A 16854-nucleotide genomic window follows, 5' to 3' on the forward strand; every position below is an offset into this window, starting at 1 on the left:
ACTGCTGAAAATACAGCATATGGTACTGGCATGGACACTGTGCTCCTGTTTTCTACCAGACTCTGTGACTGATCTCAGGTGGGAAGCATCCAGGAGATATTTCTGGCTGGTAAACATTACTGAACTTACTCACAGGTCTGCATTAAAGTCAGGAATCTGGCTGAACTATCCATTATTTCCTATAGCAAAGCAGAACTGAAATAACTCAAAAGAAATGTGAGATAAGTAAACCTAGAGAATCCCCCCTAAATGTTCACATGGACTATTTGTGTCCAACCTGGGGTAAAACATTCCAAGCTCCAATTGGTCTGATCAGTCACATTCAGACACACTGTAACTTGACTCTAGCATAGTGATGTCATTTTGGTCCTCTCCGAGAATGAGGAACAACAACTGACCAACACTGAACACTTTGCTGTAAATCACACTCTCAATCTGCATAGTGAAATAAGTGACAACATCCTCCTGGAGTTAACTGACAAAACCCTATTAGGAGAAAGAAGTTATATATGTGACTCCATCACCACTTTCTTTGTTCTCCAGGTTTTTTGATTATTTATTTCATCTTTTAAATAATATGTAAGTTCTGGTGTTTTTTTCTTAAAGGGATGGCCAGGCTTTAAGAATAACTGTGGCTGCAGACAGAACAAGAGAGCTACAAAAAGCTCAAAATATAATCTAATTGTTTTGTTAGCATGACTAGCAGAAACAGAACTATAAATACAATTTTTTAGTAGAGGGTTTTTGGAAAATAATTTGTGTAAATAGGACAAGAGAGTATATTACTACGGATTATCTACTGGGATATACAAACAGCTCTGAATACAGCAGTAACAGGTCTATCCACAAACCTGGGAAGAACAAGATGCACTATTTCAAGACTGGTAAACTCCAGCTTGGATACCTTAGCACTGTAACTCAATTACAGTCTCAGTCTGAATTCCCCTACATGAGGTTCTGTTGATGCACCACGTCAATGTCTTTTGCCTTGTACACCTCAAGACTCAATGACACACTCAGTACTTGTGTCCAGACGCAGAGATGTTTTTAAGACATTAATAACTTAGAAATCAATTCTGTACATTTTGAAATATACTGAAAAACTTTGTAAACAGTCCAGTCTATTTAGTGTCATTATTTTTCAAGTCTCCTACTTGGTTTCCTAAATCACATACCCTCTACTTTCCATCTATTTCTCATTGGCATACTCCACTGTAACCATGAAAAGTTACAACTCTTCAGATTTGGGTACAACATGCCATCTTTCTCCTTCTTCAAAACTGCAATGGCATGTAAATCTAAAAGGCATTAATTTATTTAATCCTAGAAGAGATGAGTATTTTTCCTAGCTACTCTAATTCCTTGCACTTCATGATATAAAAGGAAGTACAGCTAATTAAGCCCTGATCTTTAAACACCAGAATAAGACTGCTGTCTCTAAAATCATGAGCTTTCTATAATACTGAACATTTATCAGACTCTTCTTAGTTCTAGATTACAATTTTAAGTTAGTTCTATATGAGTACAAAGGAAATATGTCAAAGTGGAACACTACATTATTTGAGATGGGGTGAGAGGATGGAACTCTAGGCCCTTTTACTTTAAGTACAGTGAAACGCAACAAAGAATTCAATTAAGGGGCTCAAAGCAGAAAAGCAAATTACAAGTCTTTCTGCTAAATGATAATGTCAACTTATTTTGTTCAAGAGGTATCTAGATAGCAGTATGGGTAGCTACAACAAAAAAAGCAGTGACCCTGTTTGAGTCCAACCACATGCTTCTTTTGTGCTGTGTGTCTGTATCTCTCATCTTAAACATTTAAACTACCAGAGCCCAGAAGCAGGTCTCAGGTGGATGGTTTTAAAGACTCCAACAAAACAGCAAGTGTGTCTTTTGGTCATTACCAGTAAATTCTCTCAGTTCTCTGAATTTGCAGAGAGCAAATGGGCAGAAATCTTTATGACAACTTCACATCCATGTTTCCAGAGCATTTTTTCAAATATGCCTCAAATAAGTTAGCAACAAAAAGCAAGTGGTTTTCTTTCTTTTCCTTTTAGATAACTATCCTACTAATGCCCTCACTTTCAAAGAGGGGTTTAAATTTATAGACAAAGGTTAAGTGTTCCAAATTCTTCAAAGGACCTAATCGTTGATAAATCATCCATGATAAGATCTGTGTAAAGTACAAATAAATTTAAGACATCTCTTCTAATAAATGAACAGGATTGGTAAATGCAGCCAATTCTATATTATGCATGGCAGCATATTTGTGGCCTTTAAAATTAGCCTGTGGCTCTGGATTTAGCCCAATTCCCATGTTCCTGGTCTTAACTCTTCCATCAATTTTGCATAAACTACCATGGAAGCTTGTCTAAGAGGCCGACTTCTAGGTCTGAAAATGTATATTCACATCTAGTTACTTTCCTACTTGCTCCACAGTGCCAAAGTATTAATCTAAATTTTCCTAAATACAGAATAAAACATAAAACATCTAAAAATATTAGAATTTCTGATTAGCTTCCCTTCCTGAACAGAAAAAAAAACTGACAGTACATTGAAGCTGCACCCAGATGGCACTTTTCTTGCTCAAAGGAGAACACATAAATTATTCTTATTATCCCTAATGCAGTTCCCTTATAAGCAAGTTTCCCAGTGGCAAATTCTGGTTCTTTCACCTTTCCAAATCTTATCACACTGTCACATAATAAAAAAACCAAAGCACTATTTTATTTTCTTAAACTTTAACCACTGTATTGAAATCTAAATGATGCTCTATCTCAGAAGTAGAAAAAAAAAAAGCTTAGATACATGTATTCAATGACTGACACATACCATAACAAGATGGCCATGAGCCTAATGGCTGAGCTCAACAGTACCAAGAACCCAATTATAAAATATCCCACTAAACCTTTTTAGTGCTTTTTATTAAAACAGCTTTTTTGGAGGAGGGTGATTAGGTATGCCCTATGGTGATCTCACTCAAGTTCAGGCTACATTTGTCAAGCAATTCTGCCCTCTTTCTTATTTCTGTGGTGTGTACTGCTTTATGTGAATATTTTAGAGAATCCTCACACAGAACTGTATTAAGGCACAGACACACTTTAACAGAGTTAAGGAACTAGTAAGAGATGGTAAAAGACTTATCTGATGCGTTACCCTTATTTACTAACTGTCGCATCTACTACACTTCTTTATTCAGAAGAGTTAGTGTTGAATTCATCCTCTGTTTAACTGATTCTGGTGGCTCTCTGAGCCATCACTACCTGGAAAACAAGTTGTGCTACTAGGTGGGGTGGGCAGGACTATATAAACTGGTTCCCCTTCCAAAACTAAGCCCCTAAAGATAAAAGTCTGGTCTTTTATAATAGGTGAAACTACTCTTGCTCTAAGATAGCTAGGTGGCACAGCGAACGGTATGCATCTTCCTGAGTTCAAATCTGGTCTCAGATACTTCCTAGCTATGTGACCTTGGGTAAGTCATTTAACCCTGTTTGCCTCAGTTTCCTCATCTATAAAATGAACTGGAGAAGGAAATGGCAAACTACTCTAATATCTCTGTCAAGAAAACCACAAACGGGGTCACAAAAAGTTGGACACAACTGAACAACTCCTGCTCTGATAGTATAAAAGCATATCCTTAGGGTGCCTTATTTTCCTCCGTACCTGCATGAATACCTTTCCAATCACCACATCATCATCATCCTTAAATACTGTGCTAAAGACAACGGTGACTCGATCCTTCTTAGATTCAACATACCTGTGGAGAAGAAAACAGAGGATGGTGAAAAAAGCAAGTCACCATGGGGCCATATCAAATATTTTATTGATGAAGAAGAATAGGAAGAAACTATGGAGAAACCATGAAGGTTAAGAGCCAATTTACTTCTATGAACCATAGAGTGTGTTAAGAAGGTGACACTAAAAGCTTTTCTCTAGAGGGGACAACAGTGAGATATGTCTATGCATTAATAGAGTTTGTAGACAAGAGATTATATGATAAATCACTGAGTAAAGCAAATTTTCATTTTACATACACAGTATTAATGACTACAAAGAAATTGTATTAAGGAATAAAACTCTAAGATCTTTAATTTTTAATTCAGTAAAATTAACTTTGAGAGCACAATAAGAAACTGAAGGCAAGAAAGCAAATCTAAAAATCTGTAAGCTGACAGAATACCAACAGTCAACCTGATTATGGTGTAATGCCCCAGAAGCAAGGGCAGCCTACAAAGAACTATGGAAAGAACCATTCAAGCCTCCAATTAACCTTTACCTTAATTAACATTTCTATAGCAAATTAAGGTTTGTGAAGTACTTTATATACACAATGGAGTATTCAGTTTCTGCAATTTAATTCTGACGCCATTTTAACTTTTCTGAAATAAAAATTTTTGAACTTGTGTTTAATTTCACTTAATTTCATCTCACACTAAAAGTAGTAGTTTATATATTTAAAAGCCTGCTCAAAAGCTTCTGTTGAGTACAAAGTAAATAAAGTTACTGAGGCTGTTAGACTTGGATAGTTAAAAAAAAAAAAAGAAAAAAGTATGGTGTTATTAGCAAACTGGAAAGCTCCCAAGTACTCTAGGGATTCACTTTCTCCAAGAAGAAGCTTGCCCACTGAAGACTGAGATGGAAGGTAACACACCTCCCCAGAGTACATGGCACTACCACAGATGCTGCTGCTGAAAGTGGAACCCAAATGCCTTCTTAGACAGGAGTGCTGTCATGTTGCTTGTTCGTACTTCCTGTAAGGATGTAGGAGCCCTAGTGGTGGCTCCTGAGTAGTCTCAATCAGGAAGTGGGCTGTGGTGGACAATCACAGGCGACCCAGCCTGGGAGAAGGGAGCTCTACATCCAAGAACTTGTTTGTAGGAGAGAGCACTATATACCAATGGAAAATTAAGAGTTCTTTGGGTTTCCAGCATTATTTTTAAGATGGAATCTGGGATTCATAGCCTTCTACATATATTCCTATGTCGCACATCAATCCAGTCCTTGTTTTTCTATCACAGAAACTGAGACATAGTAGACTTTTTCTATAGCTTTCAAGAGCTTTTGATGCTAAGCTATCATTCAGAGTTCTCACAATGTGGGCTCCTCAAATGGAAATACCTCTTTTTTTCTCTCTCGTTCTCAACACTTTAAATATAGTACACATAAGTATTAATCAGTATACTTCCTAACTTTCTCTCTTCTATCAGCAGTGGCTTAGGAAATTCCATGAGGTAGAGATAAAGATGGCTTCATATGAAAGTATAAAATTAATTCCTTTTTTTCTTGTAAAGGTTATCAGTTACGTATATCCCTTACGCTAACAAATGCATTTTACAATGTCACATTATTCCTCTTCTCTCCCCAAATGGCACTGTAAATGAAAATCAAGGGTAAGCCTGATAATTCAGAATTATTATTCAGCAGTTATGATTCCAAGCATGCTATTCACCTCTTCAAAAAGAGGGGATGAACTCAAGTGTGCAAATTAAGACATATTTTTGGACACTGCCAATGTGAGAATTTGTGTTGCTTGACTATGTTTAACGCAATGCCTGACACATAGTAAATGCCTTTTTAAAAAAATAACCTTGTCTTGACAACAAAAGCCACAAATAAACGGGCTGCTCCTAATATGATCCTCTGGAATGTGTGAGAGACAGGAGGGCAGGAGAAATAAAAAAACAAAGGCATCAAAGCTGAAGTCCTCAGGCCAACCATTTTAGCTATAGCACTTTTGGCCTCCCACAGCCACAGGAAGAATAACTTAAAATGTAGTGACTTCCAAAGGGACTATTATTTTGATAGACATACAATTTTCCCAAACTGCATACTAAATCACAATAATTTCATCTTCTTAGGATCATTCCTTAGTCTGCAACTGTAAAGAGTGATATGTAGGCATGACGGTCTATACTCACATTGTCTCATCATCTCTGTAATGGATTACTGCCCTGTTCTCTCCCTCCTTTCCCTCTTCTTGGAATTTGAAGTATTTCTCAAAGACAGAGGCAAAACAGTTTCGTTTCAACATTCCAGCCTGATGCACGATGGAGTCTTTTGATGCAGGCAGGTTCTCAAGGTCATACAGCAATGAGACATTGTATCCTAAGGAAGGAAAATCCATCAACTGTAATCTTATTTAAAATGTCTAGCAAAGAATTCTAAGCTGTCATGTGAAAAAAATGCTTCAAATCACTAAAAACTAGAGAAATGCAAATTAAAGCCATTCTGAGGTTTTGTCTCACATTTATCAGAATGGCAAAAGTGATTAAAAAAAGAGAAATGTTGGAGGGGCTTTGGAAAATAGGTACAGTACTAGACTGTTGGTGGAAGTGTAAACTGGTCCAACCATTCTGGAAAGCAAATTGCAACTATGCCCACGAAGTTATTCAACTACATACCCAGTCATACTACTATTAGGCCCATATCCTAAAGAGAACAAAGAAAGAGGAAAAGGACTCATGCATAAAAAATATTTACACAGTGCTTTTTTTGTGGTGGCAAAGAATTGGAAACTAAGGAGATACTTGTCAAATGGAGATTGGATGAACAAATTACGGTATGTGAATGTAATGAAATACTGTGGTGTTATAAGTAATGATCTAAGGAAACAGTTTCAAAGAAACCTGGGAAGACTTGTGTGAACTGATGCAGAATAAAGATTCTACAGAGCAAAATCAGAACAATTTTACAACTCTGAAAGACTTAAAAACTCTGAACAATGAAATGATCAACCATAATTTCAGAGTACCTATGCTGAAACTTTGCTACCCGTCTGTGGACGGAGAGATGATGCACTCAAGAGTGCAGACTGAAATATGTTTTTTGGACACAGTCAATGTGGGAATCTGTTTGGCTTGACAGGAAGTGTGGAGGGAAAACACATTTTTGCTAACTGAAAAAAAAAGTCTACCAAATTCTCCTCACTAATCTCTTTTGACAAAAGCTCTAGAGTTTTAACATTAACTTAAAGTTATTTCTAGACTCATTTCCCTATAACTAAAACAAGCAGAATACTACCCATTTCCTTTTACCACACTAGGCTGAAGTAAAGTCAATCTTATATTCTAAGATGCTTACAAATATAAAACACTTAACAATTATAAAATAAAACTCTAAGTTACACCAAAATGCCTGATAGTTGAGAGCACTGTTATCAAGCCCACATAGAATGAGGGACATACTAAACTATACGTAAGGATCCTTGCAAAAAGTGGCATATTGATTTAGAAAACCACACATTAACCGTCTACTCATTTTAATCTGGTTCCCTTGAGTGTTACTGACATGTTTGACACCTCCAGTTTAGAGCAAAGACAATGCTTCCAAGAACACAATCTGGGAACTGCAATCAGAAATTTGGCTTGTTCTAGACACATTTGTGAAAAAGGAACATGCTATTAAAAACCATGAATATAAAGCCAGAAATGTAAGTTGATAAATGCATCCATAAAATAGTCCTTTAGGTTCAGGGTAAGTTAAGAGACATTTTCTTACCAGGGTAACATACCAAGAACTTACATAATTAACATCTAATAAGCATGTGAAAATAAGTAACTGCAGCAACTAGTGATTAGATATGCTGCTAACAGGAGCCAAAAGGTCCAAATGATATGGAGTTGTGTATAAAGAGACATTTGGGTATGAATGAGAGAGATCTCAATAGAGCTGATTCATATCCTAGGCAACTGATGAGACTTGGGCACAGAATAGATTTCTACCAGCATGGTATGAATTTCAAGTTGCTGCACGTTCCAGACTTCTGTGCTGTTACTCTCCAAGAGTGTCTCCATTCTCTGTTTTTGTTGGGACTGTCCCATTCTGATCATGAACTTTAAGGTTATGAGCTCTTTAAATTTCTGTTCTGGACTGTGTTTAGCACACTGTTGGCACGCTAACATTAAATAATTACAATAACCTCCTCATTTTGGGTACCTGGGTACCAGTTAAATAGATGAGCTGGTAGAAGATAAGAAAGCGAATATTTTCAGAGTTGGGGTTCACTGAATTTTAGAAGCCAGACAAAAAAAATACAGGCAAGACTAAAGCAAGTCTCAGATTTTAAGGAAGAAAAATGAAAGGAAAATGCTAGGCAGTGTGATGGAGTAAAAATTCAGTACTGCATGATTAAGATTTCTAAATTGGATTACACAAATGATCCCAAAGTAATGGGAGGTAGGCATTTCAGTTTTTTTTAATTTGGCATTTACTAGTATACTGTATACAGTTTCTGTGGCAATCATATACATTACTACATGATGGTCCTCTGCCAGCGGTGTGGGGTGGGAGGGAAGAGCAAAGATTTGTTATTCTCTCTCTCCAGAAAGCATTTCCTTCCTAACCAATCTATCAAAATCAGGTTTCTGCCTCTAAATTTTAACTTTTGTATTTTATTTGGTCCTTGGTAATGAAAGGAGAGGCTAGCACAATAAGTTGTTTTCTTCTGTGTGTCTCTTTTATAATACACTCATTACAAAGAGCATGCATTTCAACGACACTCTTTTTTGTCAGAAACTGTTACCAGATGTAGTAATATAATAGGCTGCAAAGAATACATTCCAAGGAAGAAAAGGGGGCGGAAGTGGGGAATTATAGGTGTTTTAGTTTAAAAATAAAATCATTAAACACAAGAATACTGTTTTGTATTATTTACATATTTTTTTTACATTAAAAAAGTAGCCAACTTCATTTCCGGAAGACTTTTAAAATGAGGCATAATTGTGGCATGACCTGAATATCAAATGATGGTCATATTTCTGAAAATAGCTTATCTTCAAACAGCTTTACAACTTAAAATCTTATTTCAGCATGGAGCCAGGCTGACTGTTTTAGGGCATGGGAATATAATTCAATCACAGATATAACAAAGTGACCAGTTCTTCCCAAATAAAAGTTCTAATAACTCATTGCTGTGCTCATCAAAGTGGGTCACAGACATTTCCAACTCTTCTGGAGTTAGTCCATGGTCGAGCATCAATAGTAGGTTAAGAGAAGACAATATTTTTCTCCCAATTTCAGCCATAATCTTCCTCCAATTGTGCAGGAGACAAGAAAGAAGTAGTAAAAGAAAAACCAATGCTTGCTTAATTCATCCAAAAGACAGTTTAATCATAACAGGCAAACAATGGCAGCCTTCAGGCTGGAAATCTAGGCAACAGTTGTCCATGCTATTTTTTGGTGACATATCCATCACTGGAAAGAGTAGTGCCATGAGTACTATTTTTTATACAGAGGAAAAACTGGGTCCATGAAATGTAAACGTTTTAAAAAAAAAGGGAGAGAAAGGTACAACACTCAGATTAAATCTTTTTGTCCTTAGCAAAAGCTAAGGTATAAGTGTTAGTCTACAGAAGCTTACCTGATTCTGGATTTACCAAGAAACTTCCATATACCCTCTTCAACAACTAGAAAATAAAAAAATAACATAATGTCATCTCAAAGGTTACTTTTAAAAAATAACTTATTTGTAAAGTTCAATTCAACCCATTTATTAAGAGTCTACTATATGCCAAGTCCTGGGGAGACAAAGCTTGCTTTCCAGGAATTTAACAATCTGGTATGAAGGGAGACAGGGAAATAAGACACCTTTATTAAAGTAATTACAGGAAAAAAAATATACATATATGTATGTATGTATGTATGTATGTATGTATGTATGTATGTATGTATGTATGTACACACAAGCACACACACTCTCTGAGATGCTCTGGGTGGTATGAGAGATCTGAGGAAAAGAAATAATTTCAAAATGAGGGGGAAATCAAGTCATTATTCCTGCTGAAATAAAGGTCCATAATCTCATCCTCCACCTCTATTTTATGGGCAGAGTAGGAGACACTCATTCAAGAATAACCAAGCAAGACAGATCTGACACTGTCTTCTCAGAGTCTTGTCACCTATCCCTTTAGGACGATATCTCCCCTCTATATTGTCCACCTTTTCTCAAAGTCCTGCTACATTATGCACAACTGTCCTCTAACCCTGAGTGTGAGAACAGATTGTGTTACTTATCAGTTCACTGAGTCAATACCCTAACTTTAAGTAAATGCCAAGATAAAAACCAAGACCACCCTGACTGATTTCAGTAAGTAGCTTGTCATGTGTTCTTAAAAATTACAAAGTTGTAGTCAGCTTAAAAAAATAAAGAAATAAAGGGCGGGGACAGCTAGGTGGCGCAGTGGATAGAGCACCGATTCTGAAGTCAGGAGGTCCTGAGTTCAAATCAGGTCTCAGACCAAACACTTGACACTCACTAGCTATGTGACCTGGGCAAATCACTTAACCCCAACTGCCTCGTGCCAAAAAAAAAAAAAGCATACATCAACTGGGGAATGGCTGAACAAGTTGTGGTATATGAATTTAACGGAATACTATTGTGCTATAAGAAATTATGACCAGGCTGACTTCAGAAAAACCTGGAAAGACTTGTATGGTGTGATGCTGAGTGAAATGAGCAGAACCAGGAGAACATTGTAGATAGTAACAGCCACGTTGTTCGAGGACTAATATAGACAGACTTAACCCTTCTCAGCAATACAAGGATCTAAGATATCTCCAAAAGCCTCTAGATGGAAAATGCTATCCACATCCAAAGAAAGAACTATGGAGTTTGAATGTAGATCGAAGCATAATATTTGCTATTTTTTTCCTTCTGTTGTGTTTTGTTTCTTCTTTCTGACAGTTCCTCCTATTGGTTCTAATTCTTACTTACATCACTAATATGAAAGTATTTAATAGGAATTCCTATTTAATAGGAACATATATGTATAGTCTATATCAGATTGCACACTGTCTTGGGGAGATAGGGAAGGAATGAGGGGGAGAAAAATTTAAAACTCAAAAACTTAAATGGAAGTGATTGTTGATAATTCAAAATAAATTAATTAAAAATTAAAAAAAAAAGGGGGGGGCATAGATAGCTGGATCCCAGCCATTACAGTCCCATCTTTGATAGCTTACATTTCCAACAAATCTACTTTTAAGAAACCAAGGTTTGGGTTGAAGCTCTGGCCACCCTGGGCAAATTGTTTAGCTTCCACGAACCTGTATGGTCATCTGTAAAATAAGGGGCTGTACTACATGATCTCTTAGGTAGAATCAGGTAAGATTCTAGTTCTAACATTTTATAGTCAACATTCAGAGACAAGGTGAAAGCATAGCTGAGATATATATTCAGGATTTTACTATGGCTTGTCCTAGCACCATCTTTCCTCAGCACTTAGTTTTGATTTCCTCCCTTGGTGAACACTGACTGTTCTGAAGCTTGCAGATGGCCCCCAGTGATGTGGGAGAGGCTGTTCAACAAGTATTTATGGAGTGTCTACTAGGTAGCAACAGACTGTGCTAGTTATACTTTGGGTTACAAAGATACTGAGTATGATACAGTTCCTGCCCCTAAAGTTTCATTTAGAAGATATGTAGCTGTGATTATATTTAATTAATGCTTTGAGGTACAGGTTATTCAATTCAGAAAAGCTATTATTTTCAAGGACCCAGGAAATCTTTAACCAACATAAGAGCTTTCCTTCCATACCTGCAGAAGACAACAAAGAAAAGAACATAATATGTTAAAACTACACTGTTGGGTTGACTTTCCAGAATGACTACTATTCAGTTCCTTGCCCTTCAAGGACTGAAAAGTTTCTTCTAGAGGTCAATAACTTAACCTTAAATGTAACAAAGGCCACTTCCTTAGGTGGTGCCAATCACTGCAGGCAGGTGAGGAAACAATGACCCTACTGATAGAAGAGTTAACAGAGGTTAGACACCAGCGGTTCTAAGATAATGCCTTAACAGTGAGTCTGGTTGTTTTGTCCTGAGCTGGGTCTAGGTAGGTATTTAAATAGCTGCTTTTTGTCCCTCTGACAGCTTGTAACACTCTCCTCCCTAGATCCAAGGAACTACTTTCCCACCACCCTATCTCAGATACCCTGTCTCACCTCACACTAATCTCCCTGCTGGAGAGAAAGAGGGTACTCTGCTGATACTATCCATTTGCCTCCAGTCTCTACCTCAGTTTTATTAGCACAATGACCCTGGAGAGTTTCCTTTCTCACACGTTTCCAAAAAGGGGGGTGGGGTAAGGAGAAAGTGAGGGGGGAAGGGAAGAGCCAGAGGAAAAACACAGCTTCCTGGTGCTGGAACAAGTTAGCACCCAGTCTGACTCCATACCCACCACCCCCCATCTATGCAGCAGAGGGAATTGAGGGGATTAGGACAGCAAGTGTTAATTGTGGGAACTGAGTAAAACCACACTGACTCTAGTTCAACTTCTGTCTTGTGAGACTATTTCATTCAGTTGTGGAAATCAGGAGAAAACCTTATTGTTTTGTTTGAATTTAGCCATGGGTGGCTGGGAAACTGGACCACCTCTCTCCACTGCTTAGAGACTCTTAACTAAGGACCTAGGTTATTGGACCAGGTCCAAAGACTGATGCAAGGAGTTTTCTCACAAATGTACATCTCAAGCAACCCATGTATCTTACACCTGAAAAGTGGCCCTGTACTGATCAGATATTGTTTCCATGTACCTCTGATTATTTACAGACACTTGTAGGGAATGGAACACTTCTTTTTCTGATTTCAAGGAATTGTACCTGTTTGCTCTTCCCTTCCCAACCTGGAAAGTCCCTTATCTTTTCTACAATTCTAAATCACATTACCTGATACTGTAGTGTTTCCTTTTAATTAACTAGCCTTATTTGCTCCAATGTTTTTAATGACAAAAGTCTGTCTCCCTATATAGGTCCAGCCCTAAAGTGAGGAAGGGGCCTGGTCCTGATTTGCTGGGCAAATGGCATTCACTGCTTAATAAACTGATATATTCAGAAGATCGAACTTTTGTTTTCCTCAGTCATTTCACTATTTACCCACCATACAGTAAGAGGCTAGTGATTTCTCCAAGCTGTCTTCGAGGCCTGGCCCCTCCCTCTTGCCTCTTTCTTACCATGTGCAATTGAAAGCCTTGATGTTTTTAAGCAGAGTAAGCAGAAGACTCCTTTCACTCCTGCATCTAAGAGCTAGAATGGAGGGAAAGAAGGAAAAGAGGCAAAGGAGAGAAGTACAGCAGCTATAGTTGTCTCTCAGCGTTGGCAGAGTATTAGGAGCATAGGACCCCTGCAAATGTGAAAAGCTACAAATAATTCTAGGCCACACTCCAAACTGCTATTTTGAATAATTCTGATATTCAACACACAAAATAAGTAAAACATATTACACACATAAAAGTGTTGATAATAAATTTATGTGTGTATACTTACAGCAGTAAATGATAAACAGATTAAAAATATATGCTTTTTATGACTTACTAAATTTTTTTTTAGCATACACGTGTCCCTGCAAATCTCCAAAAATTTCCACTTAGTTATTGATGGTCAACCAAAACAGTGATTGTGAAATTTGTCAATATGAAACCTGCAAATACTGAGGGATGACTACATATAGAGATAGAAGACACATCAGTAATGAAGCTGTCAAGAATATAACAACTTTTTCAGTATTCTCTGGTCTTTACAAAGAAATAACATTTTGCATTTACAATGTAATTCATTATACTATACAGACACAACATATTTAACCCTAATCATTGGTAGATAAGGTGAAGTAATTACTCTTTTTCTAATGGGCCAAATTAAAGCAGAGGCAACAAAAGTCAGCAACAGATTCAGGTTGGGAGGCTAGGTCTATATTCTAATCTCACTATAACCACATTAACTTGTTTAGGTTCACGTAAATGTCCTCTCCTTTCTAATGACCAGGCCAACACCTAACTGGTACTTGAGGGTCTCCGTAAAACCAGTCCACTAAGAAAATCAGAGATCAATTATATAGCCTTCTCTGTGACTTGTAGCTAAATGAGACATTCAGTCTGTCTTTGTATTCCCCAGTTCCTAGTACAGTACCCTTAGCACCTAGCAAGCCATTTAATAAATGCTTGTTGCACTGAATCTATTCTTTATGTGTTACAGAAGAGTAAGTGAAGTGAGAGCCTTAAGGTCATAGACTTCTAAGCGGTACAGAGGGAGCTGACCATAAAATCCTCAGACCTTAAAGTGTTTGAAAAATAAGCCGTATGTATACCCAGAGAGTTAAAAGAAGCTGATAAATTATAATTTGGTCCTCTAAGTACTTTATACTCCTCTCACTTCCTGAAGAATGTGAGAAAAAGGTGAATGAGAGGTAGGCAAAAACTAAATCTCAAGATTTAGTTAAGTTCCACAAAGATCTAACAGGTACTCAAGACCCAATTCATATTGTAACTAACCACTTTGTCATCACCCCTTTCCTCCCACCTCAGCAAACCTGCCTCCTCAACATGATTCCAGAAATGCACTTTAACCATGATTCACTTTTCAACTTGCACCCTCTCTTCTAATGTGACATCAGGAGGCAGCCTGTCACTGTCACATCTTTCCCCTATCAGCGGGAGATGCCTTCTGTTCTGAAGAAGCCTGCTAAATCCTCAGATGTGGAACAAACTGCTTCTCATTATCACACTCTGGTCACTGTTTAACTGACTCAGGGAGTGATTCGTGCTGATGAGGCTCCAAGCCTGTGAACGTTCCTCACTCCACTCACTCCACCCAAGCAGCAGGTGCTTGTTCTTTGACCCCCAGCAGTTAAACTGAGCAACCTGCTGTCACGTCTCTTCCTCCCAGGATCACGGAGCAGGAGAGGAGCCTGAAGAACCTGAGCTCAGTAATTTTCCACTTTCTTCATCAAGACCTTTAAAGAGATGGTTTTCTATGCTGGGGAAAATTATTACATAAGGTTTTTCAGCTGCCTGATGCATTTACTAACTCTGCCAGTAAAACCCCTTCTTAGAACATCAGCTCATTTCTTCTTTGCTGAATTCAGGGGAGAGGAGGTTGACTGGAACTTTCCTATGACAAACCTGCACTTAAAGACTGTGTTTTGAGTGTCAGTTCCCCCTTTCCCGATCTCTTTTCTAGGTAAAAGAACTTTACCCTGTAAACATTTTTTCCTCTTGAACTTCTCATGATAGAGCAAATCATAACCGCCAAGGGAAGTGACCACCTGTACTTTGCTGAAGCTTCAAACTTGAAGAAAAATATTTAGACAAATCCCAGTCTATTAAAAGTTATTTAGAAACCTTAAAATATTATTAAACTCCTTTTGGTGATCCTTCAATAATTGTTTTCCCTTATCTTGAAAGAAAATGAATGGAAATTGCTACATCTTCCTTCAATACTGCAAGGACTGAGTTTGTTAAAACTAGGATATTTGAAAACTAATTCAGGAACTGAGTCATACTTCCTGCTTTGAAACCCAACCACAGCATGCATACAGTAATGTAAAAGCATTTTCTTTCTTCCATAAATGGCCCTCCCCAGAGCAAATATAGTTCAACAGGAACTAAACCTGTCACTGTAGAGATCAGCCAACAGCCAATGAACAAAGTATGGCAGTTAAGGGTTTCGTAATGCCTAGACACCCCATCTTACTTCCTCTAAGATAGCGAAAGCCAGAAAGGAGTCCAGGCACAAAGAATACTCAGTTTGCAAAACCAAAAAGAAAGGGGCTTTTCTTCTAACTTCTAGAATGGGGAACTAAGCCTAAACTTTTTTTTAAAAAATCTGGTAGAGAAGCTCTATTTTGTTTAGCATCCTTAGTCAGAATGCTTCTAACAACTAATAACCCTATAAAAAAACCAAAAGCATAATCAAAGGCATCTTGTCCTTAGCTATTCTTTCTTCTAACGGTCAAGAAATATGGACAATGCTCATCTTCAAAAATGTCAGTATATCACTCAATCTTTAGTCAATCTACTCTGCTTAGAGATTGTCAAATTCTCCAGAGTTTTGGAGGGGGCAATCATTAAAAAAAACCCAACCAAATATCACACTTCACTATGAGATAAAGAGTTTGACAGTCACTGGTTAGGTAGGGTCAACAGTTCAGACTGGCCTTTGCTAGGTGTGGTGCATTGAAGAGGGTGGAGTTGATTTATCTTATACTGTTCAGTGGGAAGCAGCCAATGAAAGGCAAGGTGGAACACAAAAGAATCACGAGGCACTCACCTCATCAGCTCCATGTGCTTGTAGCTCCTTGTAGAATTTCAAAGAAATACTGACCATCACTTTTGTTTTGTCTCCATTGGGATTTGAAATATGATAAAGGACTCCATCAAAGTCTATGGGAAAAGCACAGGGTGAGGATGTTTAGTGGGCCAGGGGGCATATTACTCAGCACATTCTCCATGAAAGCTCTGTGATCATTAGCTTATCCTTATGCTCTCTTAAGACAGTCAGCATGAAATGAAACAAAAAATGAAAACTGGAGTAAAACATAACATTTTACTTTTATGTGGAAGTCAGAGGTAATACTATGATTAGAAGTTCTAAGTACTGGCTTCCCTAATCTTATCTAAACCCATTAAACTATTCTTATACTAGTCACACCTCGTAGCTTGGTAGAAATGATTTTAAGCCCTCATTTGCCATAAAGAACAGACAAAAAGCCTTTCCAAGCTCTTCAATCCTGGCAGCCTTCTTTCTTCCTGGCCACTTCCAGGCTACTTTGCTTAGTTTTAAAGTATTTACCTACCCAACGGTTCACTGTATTTTGGTTTACAGACTGAATGGTACAACCACACTGTGTGGTTCATGAAACCAAACTAAACTAAACCATCTTATGAAGTACTTATACTGTCTGGTTCATAAAACAAGACTGAACAACCTAGTTTTGTGAACCACACACACATCCCAGCCATTTTTAAAAGATGTAACAAGATTCATAAAGAGCCAAGTAAGGTACTTCCAAAGCCAGTCAACTGATGATTTATCTTGTCAGAACCAGAATGTACTTTATATTTAAACCTCAGTAGCCATTATC

General features: G+C 37.6%; 1 protein-coding gene across 1 annotated transcript in view; it reads right to left on the bottom strand.

The window, feature by feature from the left end:
• The window catches only part of ARPC2 (actin related protein 2/3 complex subunit 2), a 40944-nt gene that overhangs the window by 15126 nt on the left and 8964 nt on the right, over positions 1 to 16854 (bottom strand). Inside the window, exons 3-6 of the mRNA XM_021002765.2 lie at positions 16041 to 16153; positions 9359 to 9404; positions 5919 to 6105; positions 3664 to 3757 (exon numbers count right to left, since the gene is read on the bottom strand). Coding sequence (XP_020858424.1) covers positions 3664 to 3757; positions 5919 to 6105; positions 9359 to 9404; positions 16041 to 16153 — 440 coding nt within the window. The remainder of the gene's footprint in view (positions 1 to 3663; positions 3758 to 5918; positions 6106 to 9358; positions 9405 to 16040; positions 16154 to 16854) is intronic.

The sequence above is a fragment of the Phascolarctos cinereus genome, unplaced genomic scaffold (genome assembly GCF_003287225.1).
Source record: "Phascolarctos cinereus isolate Bilbo 61053 unplaced genomic scaffold, phaCin_HiC Scaffold_7;HRSCAF=346, whole genome shotgun sequence".
NCBI classification, from domain to species: domain Eukaryota; kingdom Metazoa; phylum Chordata; class Mammalia; order Diprotodontia; family Phascolarctidae; genus Phascolarctos; species Phascolarctos cinereus.